This window comes from Phocoena phocoena, chromosome 5 (assembly GCF_963924675.1).
Source record: "Phocoena phocoena chromosome 5, mPhoPho1.1, whole genome shotgun sequence".
Classification (NCBI taxonomy): domain Eukaryota; kingdom Metazoa; phylum Chordata; class Mammalia; order Artiodactyla; family Phocoenidae; genus Phocoena; species Phocoena phocoena.
In genome coordinates this window covers 125,339,100-125,361,627 of record NC_089223.1, presented here as the reverse complement: position 1 = coordinate 125,361,627, position 22,528 = coordinate 125,339,100, and the positions used below count along the sequence as shown (strand labels likewise).

At 35.1% G+C, this 22,528-nt stretch overlaps 1 protein-coding gene across 1 annotated transcript in view; it reads right to left on the bottom strand.

The window, feature by feature from the left end:
* HSPA4L (heat shock protein family A (Hsp70) member 4 like) overlaps positions 1 to 22,528 on the bottom strand; it is a 48,827-nt gene that overhangs the window by 9,712 nt on the left and 16,587 nt on the right. Inside the window, exons 5-16 of the mRNA XM_065877280.1 lie at positions 20,314 to 20,413; positions 19,818 to 19,951; positions 17,799 to 18,043; positions 17,580 to 17,656; positions 16,807 to 16,958; positions 16,229 to 16,335; positions 14,884 to 15,017; positions 13,048 to 13,247; positions 6,726 to 6,824; positions 4,685 to 4,822; positions 867 to 992; positions 484 to 591 (exon numbers count right to left, since the gene is read on the bottom strand). Coding sequence (XP_065733352.1) covers positions 484 to 591; positions 867 to 992; positions 4,685 to 4,822; positions 6,726 to 6,824; positions 13,048 to 13,247; positions 14,884 to 15,017; positions 16,229 to 16,335; positions 16,807 to 16,958; positions 17,580 to 17,656; positions 17,799 to 18,043; positions 19,818 to 19,951; positions 20,314 to 20,413 — 1,620 coding nt within the window. The remainder of the gene's footprint in view (positions 1 to 483; positions 592 to 866; positions 993 to 4,684; positions 4,823 to 6,725; positions 6,825 to 13,047; positions 13,248 to 14,883; positions 15,018 to 16,228; positions 16,336 to 16,806; positions 16,959 to 17,579; positions 17,657 to 17,798; positions 18,044 to 19,817; positions 19,952 to 20,313; positions 20,414 to 22,528) is intronic.

The following is a 22,528-nucleotide window of genomic DNA, read 5'->3' as shown; positions in this document are numbered from 1 at the left end:
CACTGAAGAGCAGGGTTACTATTTCTGAAGTTCTTTGCTGGCCTGGTGTCCCACTAATTTCACATTAGTTATAATGTGAAAACAGGAAAGGGCAGTTTATTACTCCTCAAACTCAGAGCAGTCAAGGGGGAAAGAAGCAGAGCAAGGGTAACTCCTTTAATGGATAAGGGGTCAGGTTGACAAATCACTTATTAATGACATCTCAGAAACATATGGCTTGTATGAAAGTAATATTAACACTCTGGTCATCTGCTAAATTTTTATATCTGAGTATCATGATAGACAAATATGATTATACATTATTTAATTTCAGTTATCATGTAGCATTACTCACCTCAAATTCAGAGAACACTTCCTCTTACACATACCTGCCTTAGTAATTTCTTATATATTTATTAAACACATACACTGTGCTCTTACACCGTAATTTTTAGGACAACTTAATGTTCTGTTCAACACTAACACGGACTTTAAAAAGTTTACCTTTAGTTCTTGAAGCTTATCCACATAAATCTGTTTAGCTTGGTCCTCTCCTTCTTCATAAAGCCAATTTTCTGTGTCTTCCAATATTGCAGACAGTTTTCTCAAGTCCTAGTTATACATTTAAGAGATACTGATTGAAAATGCTCTCCTTAGAAATAAAAGTCATCAAGGCAGCACAAAATGTTTTTCAAGTGTAAAAAATTATTTTTTTCTGACTTTTTATTTATAAACATCTTTCTCACCAGCCTTCTGTAATTTGGAAAAATAACTAAGGACCATTCCTAAATGTGCTCAAAAAGATTGACAACAATAACACATTTGGTACATTTATTTACATAATTCATATTAGCATTCTCAAGCAAAACTACAAAAGTTAGACTTACTTCTAGAGTGATGAATTTTTCATAGACAGTGCCAAGCTTGTCCCTAAAATCATATACATATTCTTCAACAGCATTCTTCGCATCATTTCTTTCTTTCTCTAATTTGTCCTGCATTATCATCTTCCCCTATTCAAAAAGTTTCAGATTAGCTGCCATGAAAACACTAGGGAAATACAAACCAAAACTGCAATGAAATACTACTTCACACCTACTAGGATGATATAATCGAAGAAATGGAACATAATAAGTGTTGATGATGATTTGGAAAATTTGAAACCCTTGTACATTGCTGTTGGGAATGTAAAATACTGCAGCTTAGGACAAAACAGTATTGTGGCTCCTAAAGAAGCTAAACAAAGAATTACAATATGGGGCTTCCCTGGTGGCATAGTGGTTGCAAGTCTGCCTGCCAATGCAGGGGACACGGGTTCAAGCCCTGGTCTGGGAAGATCCCACACGCCGTGGAGCAGCTGGGCCTGTGTGCCACAACTACTGGGCCTGTGCTCTACAGCCCCCGAGCCACAACTACTGAGTCCATGTGCCACAATTGCTGAAGCCCGTGCACCTGGAGCCCGTGCTTCGCAGCAGGAGAAGACACTGCAGTGAGGGGCCCCCGCACCGTGGCAAGGAGTGGTTCCCCACTCACCGCAACTGGAGAAGGCCTGTGTGCAGCAACAAAGACCCAACACAGCCAAAAATAAATAATAAATAAATAAATAAATAAATTCTAAAAAAAAAAAAAGAATGACACTATGACTCAGCAATTTCACTCCTAGGTATATAACCAAAAAATTGAAAGCAGGAACTCAAACAGTTATTTGTATGCCAGTGTTCACTGCAGCATTATTCACAATAGCCAAAAGGTGGAAACAACTCACTTGATCTGTAACAGATGAATGGATAAATAAAATGTATATATACAAAATGGAATATTACTCTACTATAAAAAGAAATAAAGTTCTGATACATGTTACAAAGTGGATAAACCTTGAAAACATTATGCTAAGTGAAATAAGCCAGACACAAAAAGACAAATATTCTATGATTACATTTATATGAGTTATCTACCAAATTCACAGAGACAAAGTATCAATAGATTGGTTTACTGGGGATTGGGGGAAGGGAGAGTTATTACTTAATGGTTACAGTTTCGGTTTGGGGTGATGAAAAGGTTTTGGAAAAGATAGTGGCAATGGTGGGACTCCCCTGGTGGTCCAGTGGTAAAGAATCTGCCTTAGAATGCAGGGGACACGGGTTCGATCTCGAGTCAGGGAACTAAGATCCCATGTGCCACCACTATTGAGCTCACGTGCCTCACCTACAGCCTGCGTGCCGCAAACTACAGAGCCCATGCACCACAACTAGAGAAGAGAAAACCCACACACCACAACTAGAAAGAAGCCCATGCACTGCAACGAAAGATCCTGCATGCCTCAACTAAGATCCTGTGTGCCGCAACTAAGACTCAATGCAGCCAAAAATAAATAAAATAAATGAATAATAAATAAATCTTTAAAAAAGATAGTGGCAATGGTTATATAACTGTGAATATAATTAATGTCACTGAATTGTACGCTTAAAATGGCAAATTTCAAGTTATATATATTTTACAATTTAAAAAATTAATAATACCAAAAGCCACTGAACTGTACACTTTAAATTAGTGAATTGTATGGTATGTGAATTATACCTCAATAAAAGCTTTTAAAAAAAAAAACCATAGGGCTTCCCTGGTGGCGCAGTGTTTGAGCGTCCACCTGCCGAAGCAGGGTACACGGGTTCGTGCCCCAGTCCAGGAAGATCCCACATGCCGCGGAGCCTGCGCGTCTGGAGCCTGTGCTCCGCAACGGGAGAGGCCACAACAGTGGCAAAAAAACCCCCAAAAAGCAAAAAAACCCCCATAGACTATATCATTGTACATATTGGTGTTCAAATCCCAGGTTTCCCACTTACTACCTTTGAAATTGCAGCGAAGTCACCTAACCTAAGCCTCAGTTTTCTCATTCTAGAGCGCTTACTTCTGTCTGTCTCGTATGGCTGTTAATAAGATTGACGTAATTCACATAAACTATTTAGTACAGTGCCTGACACATAACTGGTACTGAATAAACGTTGGTTTTGGTAAGTGACACAGCACAGTGGCTGTGATCTCGAGCTTTGGAGACAGACTACCTGGCTCCAAAACAAAAGGTTACTCTTTGAACTTCGGTGATTCAGTCTACCTCTGCCTGTTTCCTCATCTATCAAATGTAGATCTCTAACAGTACTTACACTTCGTAGGTTTGAGGATTAAATAAGTATCAAAGTATTTAAAGATGTTAGCAAAAATCATTATTGTCAAATCAAAAGCAAAGAAAGAATCTGAAGACTAATAAAAAACAAAATTTGTACTTTAACAAAAACATAGTATTTTAAACGTAATACTACAATGCACTGATATTTGTGAATTTAAAATAGTGAGACAGGAAATCTAAAAAAGTGGATATATGTATAGGTATAACCGATTCACTTTGCTGTACAGCAGAAACTAACACAACATTGTAAAGTAACTATATTCCAATTTGAAAAAAAAATAGTGAGATATGGACTTCCCTGGTGGCACAGTGGTTAAGAATCCGCCTGCCAATGCAGGGGACACAGGTTCAATCCCTGTTCTGGGAAGATCTCACATGCCCCAGAGCAACTAAGCCCGTACGCCACAACTACTGAGCCTGTGCTCCAGAGCCTGCGAGCCACAACTACTGAGCCCGCATGCTGCAACTAGTGAAGCCCGTGCACCTAGAGCCCATGCTCCACAACGAGAAGCCACCGCTTTGAGAAGCCCACGCACTGCAATGAAGAGTAGCCCCCGCTCACCACAGCAACAAAGACCCAACGCAGCCAAAAATAAATAAATAAAATAATTTTATTTTAAAATTTAAAAAATAGTGAGCCATTTAAAAATTTAAGAAAAAATCTTATACACAAAATTTATCATTAGCTGCACTTCCCTACAATTCATTCCTTTGAGAAAATTAGTCTCAAATCATACAAATTCAGAATTATTCAGGATTATCTCAGAATTATTTCCAGAGATAGAAATGCTTCACATAAAGTGTAGCCTTTAATAACTAATGAATAGGTGATATACTTAGGTACTAGAAAGAGCAGCATTGTAAAGTCAAAAATCTCTTTAGGAAATTCCCAGAATAACATGCAGCAAGTAGAGAATATGTGGCACTTCAAAGAAAACTGACCTTCTTTAATGTCAGTCAAGCCTGTAGAAATTAGTAACTACCACTTAAGTGTAAATTTTAAAATAAAAAAATTACTTTTTACACACAACTATTGGTAAAGAAACCAAACTCTTTTCCTCAAGAGACTGTAAAATGAAGCATGTAAATACGTAAAGAAAATTTCAAGAAACAACAGATTCTAAAAAGTATTAAATGGAAGTCAGAAAACATTCTGATTTGAACGTTAATCTTTAAGGACAACACATTAGAAGAGGGGAGCTGGTAATACTTTCCTATACAATGTCTGCTGAGTGTGCTACTGTTAAGACACAATAAAAGGGGGTAAGAATTACTAGCATTGGAAAGGCCTTTCTCTATAGTGGAGACAATCCATGTTTTTCATGTAACTAAGGTGAAGGTTACACTGTACATGACACAAACACAGCTCAGCATTTTGTCCAAAATAAAATAGTTCAATAATCTATTTAATAATTCCTTATGAGTTATAGCCTAGTTCCACAAATTTGACGGATAATCATTTACTTCTACAAAAATTTCAGGACACACTACCACCTATTTCAACATCAATTCTGATTTATATACCTCATTTTCAATGTAGATGTTGAGAAGATCTTGGCCCAATTGCCTACACAGGCTACTCTGGATAGGTAGATCAATACTCTTGACTTTTCCTTTTTTAACGGTCTGGTTTAATCGCTCTTGTTTATCTGAGGGTACAGACTGCAAAAGAAATGCAAGAAAAGTATAAATTTCTAAAACTAGCTTAAAAATATATTTAAGAGACTGACTTCTGATGAAACAAAGTAAAATCAAACAAAACTATTATCATCTACTATACTTTAATTAAAAACATTATTTTAATATTGATAGTATTTTACACCCTGTATACACTAAATATTGTGCTGGAAATGCAAATTAAAACCACAATGAGGCTTCCCTGGTGGCACAGTGGTTAAGAATCTGCCTGCCAATGCAGGGGACATGGGTTCGAGCCCTGGTTTGGGAAGATCCCACATGCAGTGGAGCCCGTGTGCCACAACTACTGAGCCTGCACTCTAGAGCCCGCATGCCAAAACTACTGAAGCCCGCATGCCTAGAGCCCGTGCTCCACAACAAGAGAAGCCACCACAATGCGAAGCCCGCGCACCGCAACGAAGACCCAACCCAGCCAAAAATAAATAAAATAAAAACCACAATGAGGTCCCATTTCATACCCACTAGGATGACTATAATAAAAAAAAAAAAAAAAAGAGGAAGAGTTGGTGAGGATATAGAGAAATGGAAACCCTCATACATTTTTGACAACATAGTAAAATATTGCAGCCATTTTGGAAAACAGTTGGGCAGTTCCTCAAATTATTAAACACAGAGATACCATATGACCCAGCAATTCCATTCCTAGGTACACGCCCAAGAAAAATGAAAATATCCATCCACACAAAACCTGTATATGTTCATAATAGCATTATTCGTAATAGTCAAAAAGTAGAAACAATCTAAGTGTCCATCAGCTGATGAATGAATACATGTGGTATGCATCCGTATGATACATTACTCAGCCATAAAAGGGAATGAAGTACTGATATATCCTACAACCTGGATGAACCTTGAAAACATGCTTAGTGAAAGAAGCCAGTCATTAAAGGACTACATATTGTATGACTGTTTTTATATGAAATGTCCAGAACAGGCAAGTCAATGAGACAAAAAGATTAGTGGGTGCCTAGAGCTGGCAAGGGGAGGGGTGGGAGGAAAATAAAGAGTTACTGCTAATGGGTACAGGGCTTCTTTTTGGAGTGATGAAAACGTAAAATTGTGATAATGATTGCATAACTCTGTGAGTATATTAAAAACCTTTGAATTGTACTTTTAAATGGGAGAATTGCATGGTATGTAAATTATATCTCAATAGAGTTGTTGAATAATTAAAGGCAAACATTGAATAAAATAAAAAAAATTAGAAAAATGAGTTTCAGGTTTTATATTACTTGAGCAACTAGGATTTATAACTGAATCTTTATAGCCTTTGGAAAAAATCTATACAGCTAACCATTACAGATTAAATTCTGCTCAGGTTAGAAAAATCTGTCAAAGATGATAGTTTAGAGCTGTAGCCACATTCATCGGGATGACTGGGGCAGGGTGTTTCTCCCTTCTCTTCTATCAGCAATCATTTTCTTAATAATGACTCTTAATAATAGAGTCATTTATCCTTTAAAATTTTACTTCCAAAATATTATTTTGCACAAAAAACAGCTTTATGACATGCAGCAAAATGCTTAGAGTGGTTAATATTCAGATGCAGCATTATTGCTAATTTAAGTTCTCTTCATTTGTCCTATTCTGGTTTCTATTTTCTGAGATTACATGATTTTTAGTGAGAAAAAAAAAGTAATGAAAAACATCTTTTTTTCCCACCAAAAAATAATTTTACTCATATTAGAGTTCATTCTTTTAAAAATCTTCTATAGTGAATCACTGAAGTGTATTTATTCTGGTTATATACTTTCATAATACGAAATTTAAAACACCAGGTGTATTAAAAGCATGCATTACACAGCAAATGTATTAACTCAAAATATCAATCTCAAAAAGACACAACCACAGTAATAGTATAACAAACCTTTGTTTTGGTTCCTGTATGATCAATTTCTTCTTCTGGAGTGTGTTCAGCATGACATTTTTGATGACCCTCTTCTTCCTGGTCAACCTGCATTTTATCCTGCAAAGAAAATATGTAATTGACAATATCTGTAGTCTTTTTCTTTCTTTCTTTTTTCTATTTGTTTGGTAATGAACAGCATCTTAGAGTTCAAGCCTGTTTTCAAATATGTGAACACAGTGAAGTAGAAGCTGTTTTTGAGAGTAACTATAAATAACTAGATTAACAGGTAGTAAGTAAAATGAAAAGATCTATTTGATGCTATGTGAATAAATCTTGTTTCATTTACCTGTGGCGAAATAACTGCAAAATAAATGGAAAATTGTTCTCAAGTCAAATTCACAAATGAAGATTCACAAAAAAAGAGAACATTAAACTTGACATGAAAAATGTTTATAAAGAACTTAATGTGGGAAAATAAAGAGAAAAAGATATAAAATTTAAGTATTACACATAAATTCAATTATATTTTTTAAATGTAGGAAAATACTCAAACGAAATGTATCAAAACTGTCTAAGTAGATGTCTCTGAATTATTACAATTTAAACTTTTACTATTTTTCTTAATGTCTAAAAGACAAATTTTCAACCCATAAGATTGCCAAGATGGACTCTCCTCTTGGCAAACAATCACAAGTATTAAGTTTTTCTGGTCTTTCTTAATCTTACCCACCACCATCCTCCTAAAAAGGAGAAAGCTTGGAATTCAGGAATCAGGATAATTTAGGTCTTCATATATATATATATATATATATATATATATATATATATATAGTTAAGTATACATATAATGTCCAGAAGGCTATCTTGAATAAATGCTTATTTGTGCCAAAGAGAAAAACAAGTTAGAAGATAATTTACACCACTGTTCTTCGTAATTAAAAGGTCAGCTACTGAAATTCCAACCCCCATCCTCCCTGCCCTACCACCTTCCAACTCTACAATTTTCCCAACCCTATGATGGAAAAGTGGTGGAAAATGTGTTAATAGTGGCGAGTTGGGGTAATGCAGAAAGACACAAATACATTAATAACTCTATTTCATGTAATACTAAGAAAACAATGCTGCCAATTAAGGCCAAAATACTTTATCACTTGGCATTTTTATTTTATACTTATTGAAAAAGCTCTTCTATTGTGTATATATTCATCTCTCTAAAAGAAATAAACCAAATAATATGGTTAAGGTATTTCTAAAACTACTCCACATTAAGAATACAACTCTTCTAAATCACTTAAGTTGTTGATGTCTGAATTTTTCTACACAATATTGTTCTCTGTGCCATCAAGAGCATTAGTGACCCAGCCATTTGTTTAAAAATTGCTCCTGTATAGTCTCTAATGTTTTCTTATAAGCCACTGACACATCTTCTACGAGTGTTTTTTTTTTTTTGGCCACGCCATGTGGCAGGCGGGATCTTAGTTCCCCGACCAGGGATTGAACCCGTGCCCCCTGCAGTGGAGTCTTAACCACTGGACCGCCAAAGGAAGTCCCCTATTCTACAAGTTTTATGATGTTTTTTTCTCTAACTTACCAGAAGGAGTCAACAGATTATTTTCGGACAACAACCAGGACTGATATTCCTTCCTTGAATGGTCCTTAAGTTGTTTAATGTCAAGGGGTTGCAATTGCCTACTCATGCCATTAGGAATAACAACCAAGTTCACACATGTACAGACAGATGATGAGAACTTCTCATGATTACTGCCATAGGCAACAGTAAATATATTATCATTTGCATGGCCCATCCCAATTTCAGATATATTAAGTGGAAAACTGTACATCTTACAATTGATATGAGAGTCATTTGTTAGTCTTTTAAAATAATTTTAAGAAGGTTCATAGGAATATTATCACTAGTGGGTAAGTTAATGGACGTGCCTCTAGACTGGTTTCTCTAATTGATTTTAAACTCCACGAGGGCTGAGACTGTCTTTCTATTCACTGCTATATCCAAACACACAATTTAGGTACTTCTAGTTATTTGCTGAATAAATGAAAAAGCACTTAAGAATAAAATCCAGAATAATTATCTAATCTGTCCCTTGATCTACCTTCTCAATTTCTTTTTTTTTTTGTCACTCTCCCCTTTTCTGTATTTTATATTATCAGCTACCTTAGTATCTGTAACAATAAAAAAGGATATCCTGCCGTCAGGGCCTTTGTTATTCTCTCTGTCTGGACAACTACCTACCTGATCCTTACTCTCAAACTGCCTTTTCATCTTTCAGGCTAGCGTTCCTTTTCCTTCCTCACAGGTGGCTTTCCTCATCACTTAATTTCCACTATGTATCCCCTGCTGTTAATTTCCTTTATATTTATATGGTATCTTGTTGCTTCTAGCCTATCCTCTTCCATTAGAATGTAAGTTACAGATGGGTGGGGACCTTCTTTATCTTGCTTATTACCACTGTATCCTCAGTGCCTGGAACAGTACCTGGTACATATAAGTAATCAGATGTTTTGAATTTAAAAATAGAAAGATAAACAACCCAAATTGTCAACAACTGGGGAATAAATTGTGGTACATTAGTACGATAGTCTCTTTGATCCTTCACTGTGCCATGAAGCCTAAGTTGTAATACCTTCCTAATATGTCCAGATATTAATAAATACCTAGAAGAAAAGTGTCCATTTTCTGAGATATCCTTATACTGTATCGAAGAAAAGTTGGCAATCTATGTTATGGTTTTTCAGGAAAATCGAAGCCATCTTAATTTTTTTTTTTTTTTTTGCGGTACGAGGGCCTCTCACCGGTGCGGCCTCTCCCGTTGCGGAGTACAGGCTCCGGACGCGCAGGCTCAGCGGCCGTGGCTCACGGGCCCAGCCGCTGCGCGGCACGTGGGATCCTCCCGGACCGGGGCACGAACCCGTGTCCCCTGCATCGGCAGGCGGACTCTGAACCACTGCGCCACCAGGGAAGCCCGCCATCTTAATTTTTAATGAAAAAATGAGGCCCATAAAATAATCTCTCATAAATTGACTCTCAAGCAAAGAAAGACAAAAACAAAGAACTCCTACTGTTGCTCACTGATATATGTCTGGGTTTCATCGACCTAAGAGCCAGCAGTGTCAGCAACTAGGGAACAGTAAAAAAGAACTTATTATCCTCTTACCTTCTGCTGTAAAGCTTAAAACAATTAGCTTCCAGAGTCTACTTTGAATTTGTTCACATTTTGGGAGGGGGGAAGGGAGAGACTGCTTTATAATGGTATTTAAGCCTTAAGCTTTTTTTTTTTTTTTTTTTTTTGCGGTACGCGGGCCTCTTACTGTTGTGGCCTCTCCCGTCACGGAGCACAGGCTCCGGACGCGCAGGCTCAGTGGCCATGGCTCACGGGCCCAGCCGCTCCATGGCATGTGGGATCTTCCCGGACCGGGGCACGAACCCGTGTCCCCTGCATCGGCAGGCAGACTCTCAACCACTGTGCCACCAGGGAAGCCCAAGCCTTAAGCTTTTAAACTTCTGGATACAGAATTAAAGAGAAAAGTCCTAGAGAGAACCATTAAGCAATACAGTACACAGGATGTCTTCTACACAGTAGGATACTCAACATCACCCCTTATGTTAAAAGCAACGACAAGAAAATAATTTACGTTATTAGCAAGAGTAAGGAAATAAACTACAATTTATTCAACACCTATTGTATCAGCTAAGGTAGGGATTTAAAAGGAGATTAATATATGTGAATGTGCTCACCAACAATGCTAAGTATATGATCCATAACATTAGTTACCTTTTTTTTGGCTCTTGATTATATAAATTATAAAAGAAATACTCAGGAACATCTCACTTAAGAAGAAGAAATACCTTATATGGAACACCAACTACCTGGGTTCTAGTAAGCCGAAAACACTCTTGTAAGCAAATCAATCTATGAATGGCCAAAGCAGATGTTATAAATTCATACATTTTATTCACAAGTGAGTTTTTTAAGTCCACATTCAAGAGATCATCCTAAAGGACTGGCTAACTGGATTTCAAGCCCACAGACAAATAGAAGCAGCAAATAAGAAATGCCAGGAGAGGTAGAAAATGGGTGCCATACTCTCCTTGTTTTTAGTGCCCAGGATTCACTAACATTACACAGAGAAAACTAAAGGTCTAAAACATTACACAGAGACTTTGAAGAAAAAGAGGTGAAGAAAGTGAAATGGCTTTTAAAGAACTCACTCTAAAAGGCACTGTTGGTGGGAATGTAAATTGATACAGCCACTATGGAGAACAGTATGGAGGTTCCTTAAAAAACTACAAACAGAACTACCATATGACCCAGCAATCCCACTACTGGGCATATACCCTGAGAAAACCATAATTCAGAAAGAGTCATGTACCACAATGTTCACTGCAGCTCTATTTACAATAGCCAGGACATGGAAGTAACCTAAGTGTCCATCGACAGATGAATGGATAAAGAAGATGTGGCACATATATACAATGGAATATTACTCAGCCATAAAAAGAAATGAAATTGAGTTATCTGTAGTGAGGTGGATGGACCTAGAGTCTGCCATGCAGAGTGAAGTAAGTCAGAAGGAGGAAAACAAATACCATGTGCTAACAAATATATAAGGAATCTAAAAAAAAAAAAGGTTCTGAAGAACCGAGCGGCAGGACAGGAATAAAGATGCAGATGTAGAGAATGGACTTGAGCACAGGGGGAGGGGGAAGGGTAAGCTGGGACAAAGTGAGAGAGTGGCGTGGACATATATACACTACCAAATGTAAGATAGCTAGCTAGTGGGAAGCAGCCGCATAGCACAGGGAGATCAGCTCGGTGCTTTGTGACCACCTAGAGGGGTGGGATAGGGAGGGTGGGAGGGAGATGCAAGAGGGAGGAGATAGGCGGATATATGTATATGTATAGCTGATTCACTTTGTTATAAAGCAGAAACTAACACACCATTGTAAAGCAATTATACTCCAATAAAGATGTTAAAAACAAAATAAAAGGCATAGAGAATGCTTTCAATTTTAGCAAAAAAATAAATCTTAAATGGATTAAATGTCTGCCATACATTGTTGTGAACTACAATTAGGAAAATTAACTTTTCACCTATTACTCTTATGTTTATTTATGAAACATTGACTGTATCTTCACTAACATATTAGGACAGTATTTCCTTCTCCTCAATTCAAGGAAGGGAGGATGTAATAGGAAAATAACACACGGGAAGAAGAATGAAAGAAAATGCCATGGTCCTTAAACGAAGTACTTTAAGGAGTAGTGGTAGAATTCTGATCAATCTGGAAGAAAGGATTTTATAGTAGCTGTTAGTAAAAACAGACAAAAAGACAACTTTCACAAAAGGGAGAAACTATCTTGAAATTTAAAATCTTAAAATCCATTCTTTTTTTTTTGCGATACGCGGGCCTCTCATTGTTGTGGCCTCCCCCGTTGCGGAGCACAGGCTCCGGACGCGCAGGCTCAGCGGCCATGGCTCATGGGCCCAGCTGCTCCGCGGCATGTGGGATCTTCCCGGACCGGGGCACGAACCCGTGTCCCCTGCATCGGCAGGTGGACTCTCAACCACTGCGCCACCAGGGAAGCCCAAAATCCATTCTTAACATGCAGAAATATATGAAAAATCTAGGGCAGACCTCCAATTATGATTTGAAAAAAATCCAACAAAAGCCATTAAAAATAACTTACAAATAGTATACATAAAAAGACGAAAACTTTATGTAATGGAATATAATAACTTTCTCCTAAGATTCCTTCATTCATAGTATGCCAAGTGTAAATACAATGTTAGAGTCATATAACTCTTTCATAAAGAAACTGTCAAAAATCTGTTTTAATGTTACTGAATGTACAGCACATTCTTCTGCTCAACTGCCACAGATATCTCCTAACTAAGCTCTGAAAATTTCTTTATTAAGCATGTATTCTCAATCTAAAAACACATATGTATACAGTTCAGAATTTATCATTCTGAATTGGATTTATGTGTAAGCTAAAAAGCTAGCTATAATAAATGTTTTTAATAGAAATAAAGAATTTAGGAACAATGACTCCAGACACACATATGCATATTTTCCATATAATGCTATGAAAAATACACAAACCTCCGAAAAGCATGTTACAATGTGAAAAGATGTAGAGCATTTAAAATAGAATTATTCTTTAATGATTTTATTTTTAAAAGCTTATATACTTATTCCTATAGCAGAACTTCAGAGCAAAACCTCAGATATTAATATTTTCAACTATTAAAAGTACCAGGTAGAATTAAGATACTGCATATATTAGAGGAACCTTTTTGAAACAGAATTTCTACATACCACATCATCTTTGCTTTCATTCTTAAAAGAAGTTTCTGTCTCCATAGGAACATCACTGTGATCCCCTTCTATATTCTGCTTCTCAATTACTGATGCACTAGCCACACTGAAGATTCCATGGATGTTAATACGAACTTTAACCTTAACTTTGGAACTATCACCATCAGACTGTGGGAAAACATTCTGAATAGTGAAGCTCCCTTAAGGAAGAAAGAGCTTTGATCAGTACATGGGCCTCAGATTAACTCATTCAATTCATTCATTCAATAGTTTTACTATCATCTTTCAGATGCTGGCAAAAGAAAATCATAAATTATCATATGCTGATTAATTTCTGTGGGACATGCATTTCCCCCAGATTACCTTTTTAATATACTAATAAACCTGGTATAAACACTCAGACAGGTTAAGCAACCTGCCCAAAATCATCAACAATAGGAAAAAGGAGAGTTGGGATCTTAACCAAGGACAATCTGACTGAAGGCAATATCACTTTTAAGTTTTACAATGTTGCTACACTAAAACCAAAATAACAAAACACAATTTCTGAGTTTGAAAACCAAATAGATATTACCTTTTTGCTATAAACTTTGCAAATCATAATCATCTTGGTAATTCATAAATAAAGCAATTTAAAATTTTTTCTGGATTTTTCCTATAGCAAAATTGCTAAGTTATCCAGTCACTACTACCTACTGAGGTCACTTTAATTTTTCACTTTAAGAAATCTGATGTTTTATTTTTCAGAAAAAAAAAATCTCAAATATATGTTATCCATAGTAAAGAGACACTACCAGGCAGAAAAACTGTATATAAAAAATCTGGCTGACCTATATTAGAGGTTGAATTGTGACCTCCCTCTGGCCCCAATTCATATGTTGAAGCCCTACTCTCCAGTAACCTCAGAAGATGACCTTATTTGGAGATAGGGTCTTTACAGGTTATCAAGTTAAAGTGAAGTCATCGGGTGGGTTCTAATCAAATGACTTGGCGTCCTTATTTGGAGACAGATACATACACAAAGAGAACGTCATGTGAACATGAAGAGAGCCATTTATGAACCAAGAACAAACACCTGGAATGGATCCTTCCCCCACAGCCCTCAGAAGGAACCAATCCTGCCAACAACTTAATTTTGAACTTCTAGACTCCAGAACTGTGAGATGATAAATTTCTACTGTTGAAACCACCTAGTTTGTGATACTTTGTTCCAGAAGCCCTTGAAAACTAATACCATTTTCAATAATGTACTTCTACTGCTTTAAATAATGTACATGAAAAATTAATATTGTCTCCTTTTTTAGTCTATCAATAAAAGTAGCACATATAGAAAAATTTTTAATTTAATATTCCTTCTCTTTTAAATGATGTAAATCATACTTTGTTTTATATCTTCTAAAAGATTACTCAGCTAAAATGGATATTACAGTCTCCTATTTCCACTTTTGTATTAATCCAATGATTAACTGGCTTCTAGTTGTTGCCAGTGAACGTAAGTTTAAAATCAGAATATGTAGTCAGTCTGGCAGCACAATTTCAGTTTACCGATTAAAGAGTTCTTCCATTAAAAAATAACCCTCACCCAAACTTTTCAGGTCAATTACAGAGCATTTTAAATATGCATTTCAAAATGAATTAAAAAGATTCAAACTTGCTGTTATTCCAGAAATAAACTGTGAGCACTAAAAAGTGCACATTTAGAAAAAAGTATGATTATTTTTCTTTAAAAATCCAGTGCTGGCTTCGCTGAAATGTTACTTTGTTTCCTTGATTCAAATATTAACATATTTGTAAGAGGCTAAAATTTATGAAAAAAAAGTTTTGGAGTTCTCTTACCAATTCTTGGATCTGGATAAGGCACTTCATGTAAATTAGTATAAAATGCTTCTAGTTCAAATGGTTCTTTCTTGTGGAAAGTAATGACTTTTGAGAATGGGGCAGGATGGTTCTTACAGAATACTTCACATTCCCTAAAATGGAGTGGGAAAACAGTTTAAAACAAACAGAAAGTTGCTTATGAACCTAATTACAGAATCCATCTCATTTTTAATTCATGATAAGCAGCAATTTTAAAGACCTCTGTGCACAAATTTTAAGAAAAAGAATTACTGGTTTTGCTATAAATAAACATGCCTTTTGACAGGTTTAGGGCTCAAAGTTCTAGAACGTCTGACATAGTAACAGACAATTCTATCCTACTGAGAAAAATTATCTGAGAATAGGTATATTTTGTTTGTTTGTTTTGGCGGTACATGGGCCTCTCACTGTTGTGGCCTCTCCCGTTGCGGAGCACAGGCTCCGGACGCGCAGGCTCATCGGCTATGGCTCGCGGGCCCAGCCGCTCCGCGGTATGTGGAATCTTCCCGGACCGGGGCACGAACCCGTGTCCCCTGCATCGGCAGGCGGACTCTCAACCACTGCACCACCAGGGAAGCCCTGAGAATAGGTATATTTTAAGGCAATATATAAGGATGTTTTTGTTCACATCTGAGGACCAAATTCTATTGATATTTTTGAAATTTGTGCAAAAATTTCAATTTCTTGGGGGTGCAGATGTATAAAACACAGAACAAAATCTTAAAAGCAACTTCAAAACCTAAATACAGGTTTATTTTATTATACCAACTATACTTCTGAAAAGCAGTCAAATATAATATTTGAAATACAGATTTTTATTTTAGTAGGAAAGTAAACAATTTATATCCTGGGCAGTTCATGGAAAAGGAAATGTTAATGTCAAAGCATGAAAAGACTTGCAGCTCACAACAGTCAGAAATGCAAATTTAATAACAAAGTACGATTTAAAAGTGATGCTTTTATTTGGATATTCAAAGAAAATGACTGGATAGATATATACCCAGCTGTTAACAATAGTTAGTTACCTCAATAAAATGGGCTAAGGGAGTTGGGGTATGGCAAATGCAAATTTTTAAGTTTTTATATTTCTATACTGTGATTTTTATTTGAAAAGAGAATGTTTTACTTTTATAATAAAATACTAATTAAAAAATATGCCATAATGGTTTATAGATAATATATCATTTTCATATTCTCTTTGTTTCTAAGATAGTATTCTAAAGTGTTTGACAAGTTTAAGAAGTATAAATTCCTCTAATTTAGAATAGTAGGTTCAATTGATTATTTATGACAAGCTCTAACCAAGGCTTTAGAAGTAACTTACCCAGTCCCATCTTCAAAAGAGGTCTTCCATCTTAATGTGATTGAATAGGGAACAAGGTCTGTTATGGAAAATTCACGCACTTTAAATGCTGGTGAGAGAATCGCACACTGAAAATAAGATGTATACCATATTTAAATCAACAAACACCAAACATATCCTAGGTTACCATGATTGAACTGCTTAATAAAGTTCTTATAATAAAATTGTTACATTTTAAAAATTTCTGGGTTTTTGGTAATAACTAGTTAAAATTTTAAAGTGTCAGAGCACTCTTTCTGTGACTTTACAAAAACTGATGTAAAATATGTTTAAATCTCAAAAAAAGAATTTTAAATGGGAATAATTATAAGAATTAATAAAATAAATGCTTTTTCGGTATAATTACAGACATACTGTCCTATGGTAGTTTAAACAAATGGGACAGACACAACCCTTATATTTCAGGAATAATTTCAATATAATTTTAGCTTATTGATAACTGGTTGGACAAGATAATATTAAAAAGTTCTTTGAGGCCTATCACCATATTTCTGGCAAAATATACATTCTAAAATTTAAAAAAAGACTAATAATCATACCTGTAATGCACACCCTCTTGCAACAGCTTCATCAGCATTTAATGTGGTACTTATGTCTTTAAGAAAGAATTTAGTGATTTGTTCCTTCACAGCAGGAATTCGTGTTGCTCCCCCTACAATTTCTATACTACTTATGTCTTCACAATGTAAGTCTGGAAAATGAAAGGTTTAATTGAGAAAAATAAGAGTCTTTATAAAAATGTGAACAGTAGACCCCAGAAAGTACTTTTTAAAAAAAATGTATTTTTTTATTTGCTCAAAACAAGGTAAAATGGAAAGAAGATAAAAATAAATTTTGGAAAAAAGCAAAATTTAATAGATATTAATTATCTACTTATCAGGCACTATACTTGGTCTAGATGATGAAGTGACCACAAGAACAGACATGCACCTCATGGACTTCAGAGTCCTTCAGTTTTAACTTCCACCTCACAAATTGCCACAGAAGGTAATTTTAATTGATTACAAAAATCTCTAACAAAAAGCAGTCATGTCCTCATTTCAACTTTCAATCAATCTTTAAAATCTTACATATAGACACCTTCAAATATAACTAGCATTAAACAATATGAGTCAGAAGGAGTTCTCATAAACTTTGATTTCTAGTGGCCCTGCTCTTATGAACAAACAATGAGTTATATAATCTCCTTCTCTAAAACAAGAAATATGTCTTCAAAAAGCACATGAATTTTTTGTTGTTTTTACCATTTTCTACCCCATTCAAGTAACACCATGGTACAGTTTTGATGGTTAGTTCAGTAACTTCCACTTACTAGCTTGTTCCATTACTGCTTTTAATGGTGGGTCAACTCTGGCTAAGAGGGAAGCACATAATTGTTCAAACTGAGCCCTGTGGGAAAATGAAATAAAATTCATTATTTGGGGATATAAAAATTGAGCATATCTTCTAAAAGAACAGAACGAAGAAAAATCAGACATGAACTAAACATAAAATAAGGAAACACTTTTCAAACTGAAAGCATGCGTGGTACCTGTTCATTTTACTAGAAACATCAAGGTCATTCATGAAACACTCAATGTTCAGTGGAAGGTCTGATGCATTTGCACTCATTAGCTTCTTTAGTTTTTCACATTCCTGATATAAGCGCAACAAGGCCCGAGAGTTTTCTTTTACATTTATCTTATATTTTGTCTTGAACTCATCACAGAAGTAGTCTACTAAAACCTCATCAAAGTTCCTGCCACCCAAATATGGATCAAAGGTAGTAGCCAAGACCTGTTTAATTGAAAAAACAGAACTGAATTTTCAGAAATATTAGATGTTTTCAGCACCCCCTCCAAAATACCTTTTAAAATTAAAATCAAAACCAAAGACCTTGACAAAAATCACAGGGGTACCAAATTTGGAACCAGTTATATTAATTATTACTTATATTTAGCCAACATATCTAACCACTCTGAATTATCTGCTTTAAGTTATAGATCTATATACCTACGTGAAAGAATAATTCTAATTCTGAATAACTGAGTTACAATGACTAAAACTTCATTATCTCACAACCCATGGTTCTATAACAACACTGAACAGGTGTGCCAAAAACCAAGTTTAAGAGAGCAAAGAAAGAGTCCTAAGTATGTAACCAAAAACAAAACAGCCAAGAAGAGGCAATCCAAAGATTAAATCTAAAATATTGTAATTGGTCAACTTACAAATCAGGAATTAGTGCCCCCATCCCTCATAAATATATAGAAGGAAGATAAAAGCACGCAAGGGAACAAAAAAGAAAACAAAAAAAATGAAGAGGAGAGACAAAATTTTAATAAGCTTGTTGAGCAATAGCCCCCAGTTAGCAGTCGAGTGGAAAAGGAATAGACGAGTCACAGCACTTCAACAATATAGTTCTTGAAAACAGGACCAAGACATCTAGTCTCTCTCCCCGAGGTAGAGGGCAAAAATAACTACTTATAATAGTCATGACTAAAAAAGTAGAATCCCACTGTTGGTGTGGTTCATCAACTTCTTTTTCACAAGGATGGGTGGTGGAATAGTGGTAAACATCACAGTAAGATGTAAGCACAGACTGGTTGGGATGTTATCCCAGATGAGCATGAAGAATCCATGGACAGACTTCTCATGAGGTCCAGTATTACCCAAAATTAGATGTAAAATTGTGTAGGTATGTGACTAGTGCAAATGTGCATCATTCTGAGAGGAGGGCCATAGCTTTTATCAAACTTCCAAAGGTGCCTGTGATCTAAAAAATTATAGCTCTATACTCTAGGGTATTCACTAAAAAGGAAGAAAGGAAAATGTTCTTTTTTAATTAAGTTAAAATTCAACACTAAATACCAAGGATTAAATCAATTTGCAAGAAACTATTCTATATTCACTATGAGTCATTTCCCTTTAATTTTCTGATTACAAGGATGTTAACATAGTACTATAAACGGCAAGACGAAAGGCTCTAAAAGGTGCTGGATAACCCAAAGCATTAACTCTTCTGAGCTAATCTATACATGTGTATAATGGGGGGAGAGAGACAGTGTGTGTTAAGTCTGGGTAAGATATCAATGTAGAAATGAATACAAAACCAAACAAAGGCTGTAAGAAGATAAGCATATAGAGGTAAATAATACCACACTGTAGAAAATTTTGATTAGGACTCCAGGATAGAAAGGTTTCTAAAGACAATGGGAATCATTTTAGAAATGTTTCCTATGTACATTTATAAATATGTAATTTATACTCCCTGATAGGTGACTGAAAACCTCAACAATAGTAAAAATAGCTAACACATAATATCTGCTATATGGCATTCCAAGCATCTTATAATCATTAACTCATTTTATCCTCAAAAAGTCTATGAGGTACTTACTGATAATATCCTCAGGTGAGGAACCTGAGATTTGGGGAGGTTAGGTAACTTGCTCAAGGTCACAGTTTTTAAGTGGCAGAGCCAGGATTTAAACCCAAGCATTAGGGTTCTCTATATAGTCTCATATGCTCTTAGACATTAAAATTAAATATAGTAAATCATTTATTTACTTACTTTAAGTTTTCCTTTGTTAAAAGCACAAACTGAGATCTGGTAGGCAGAATGTCCCATATCAATAAATATTACATTTCTTGGTTTCTCATCTAACAGAGGAAGATCCTGTTTATAAATTCCATATGCCAGTGCAACTATGTAAGAACAAAGAATTAGGTTAATTCCAGCTTAGCAATCACTTAGAAAACAATAGGCAAGTCATGTTGATACTACATTTTAACACACAGTAGAGTAATACAAATTATTAGTTTCAAAGTAAATTCACTTTTCACAAATTGGTTAATGTTTTTTTCTCTACCCATCTATAACCCTATAATATTAATGACTCTTATAGCCAATGAAAGACATGTTTAAACTCTGCCATAATGTTGTGCTCCAAAATGACAAGCTCATATCAGTACATAATAGAGTTAAAAAATAAATGCTTTGTATTAATTAGAAAAATAACTATAATAATATTTTTCTGACAGTAATTTTCAAATTGCAAACTGCTCACCTGCAGTAGTTTCATTCATTAGCCTTAAACAATTTAAGCCTGCAACCTGGGCTGCAGCCATCACAGATCTTCTCTCAGCATCAGTGAAAAAGCTCGGGATCTGGTGTTGCAAAACAATAATTGTTATTAGTTCAATGTAATAGATTTTACTTAAACATTTCATCAATTGAAAAATGAACTTATGTACAGCTTAAGGCAAAGACTGGTGTTCTAATAAAATAAATGAGGAAAAAATACTAGTTTCTTTTTTAAGGTTGGCAATTTCTACATCATAAAGTCTTGACCTAAAGTATGAACACAAATTTAAAGCAATTAGTAAAACAGAATTAATATTGCAGGATTTCAAAAATATGTTAAATCCTTCTCATGTTGGTCTATAAAAATACTTATTTATTAATCTTTAATAATGAAATATTAAAAACCCAAGAGTCTATTAAAATGAGATTGGTTAAATATGTTATATCCACATAATGGAATCCTACATAGCTGTTAGAATCAGATCGATCTGAATTGTCATGGAATAGTATCTTTATTACATTAAGAAAAGGGGGCATGTAGAGCATGATTTCATTTTTGTGTATGTATGTACTACTAGAAGAATATATTTCCAAATGTTTACAATGGTTGTATTTCAAAGGGAGGGGGAACTATATTGCAGGGGACTTATGATGAGCATGTGTTTCTTTATAAATCATGAAAAAACATTAAATATATTTCTATTAAAAAATAAACTCTTAATTTAAAACTAATAATTAAGATTACATATACTTATTACTGTCAAACTAAGAAGCACTTTCATTTGGTCTACAGACAAATTTCTAAAAAGCTAATTAAGTATATCCATGTATAAAACTTGGGGCTCTTCCAATTTTAAGTAAGTAGTCTCCTCCAATCTTAGTGCTTTTTGAATTTAGAAATTTCATTTAATAGATAATAACACAAAAAGAACTTGAATTTTGATAAGTTTGTATATCCTGATTTTGGTATTACCCTTCAGATAAAAATCTAAATTATAAGGTATGGTTCACTTAATTTTCACTAAGCACTTATGTACCAGTACTTTTCCAGCCATTAGAGATATGACAGTGCATAGAGCAGAAAATACTTCCCTTTGTACAGCTCACATGGGTCTACTGCACTGATTACAAAGTTAATAATGCCCAAGAAGTTCACAATGCCATGTTCTGATACTAATTTCTGACATGAAAGTAAAATCAAGTATGGCTAAATAAATAGGGATGGATTTGAATTTAAGATACATTTTTAAAATGTGCACCATTCTGACATATACTTTTAAGTAGCAGTATAATGGAAGAGTTATGACCACAAGTTATTTAACTTCTCTGTGTCTCAGTTTTTTCATCTGTGAAATTGAGGTTAATAATAGCCTACCTACAGAGTGGTTCTGAGGATTAAATGGGTTAATACACATTAAATGCCTTTAATAGGGCCTGGACAATGGTAAACTCTATCATTTACTATAACAAAATGACTGGAAAACAAAATACTAAGCTAATATTTTTCTCTCATTTAAAAATTCTATATACACCTGACAGGGACTTCCCTGGTGGCACAGTGGTTAAGACTGCATGTTCCCAATGCAGGAGGCCCAGGTTCGATCCCTGGTCAAGGCTAGATCCCACATGCATGCCGGAACTAAGGAGCCCGCCTGTCGCAACTAAGACCCAGCACGACCAAATAAATAAATATTTAAAAAATAAATACACCTCACAAATTTTAATTACTAAATTCATTGAAGAGTTCATAATTCGATTCTATTTTTCTGATGACATGAGACTCCTGAACTTACGTAGTCAAGTTTAACAATACTAAGAATATATTCACATTTAGGTGACAACATATAACTTAAAAACTAGTTATCAATATATAATGGGATCTCAAGAGATAAAACAGGGGGTAAAAGATTAAACGCTTTGTTAAGAATCTTTAAAAGACAGATCTTTTCTTTCTGAAAAGTACTGCATGATCTCACCTATATGTGGAATCTAAAAAAGTCTAATTCATATGATAGAGTAGAATGGTGGTTAACAGGGGCAGGGAGTCGGGGAAATGGGGAGACAGTGGCCAAAGGGTACAAAATTTCAGTTATGTAGAATGAATAAGTTCTAGAGATCTAATGTACAGCATGGTGACTACACTTAACAATACTCTATTATATACTGGAAATGTGCTAAGAAAGTAGATCTCAGGTATT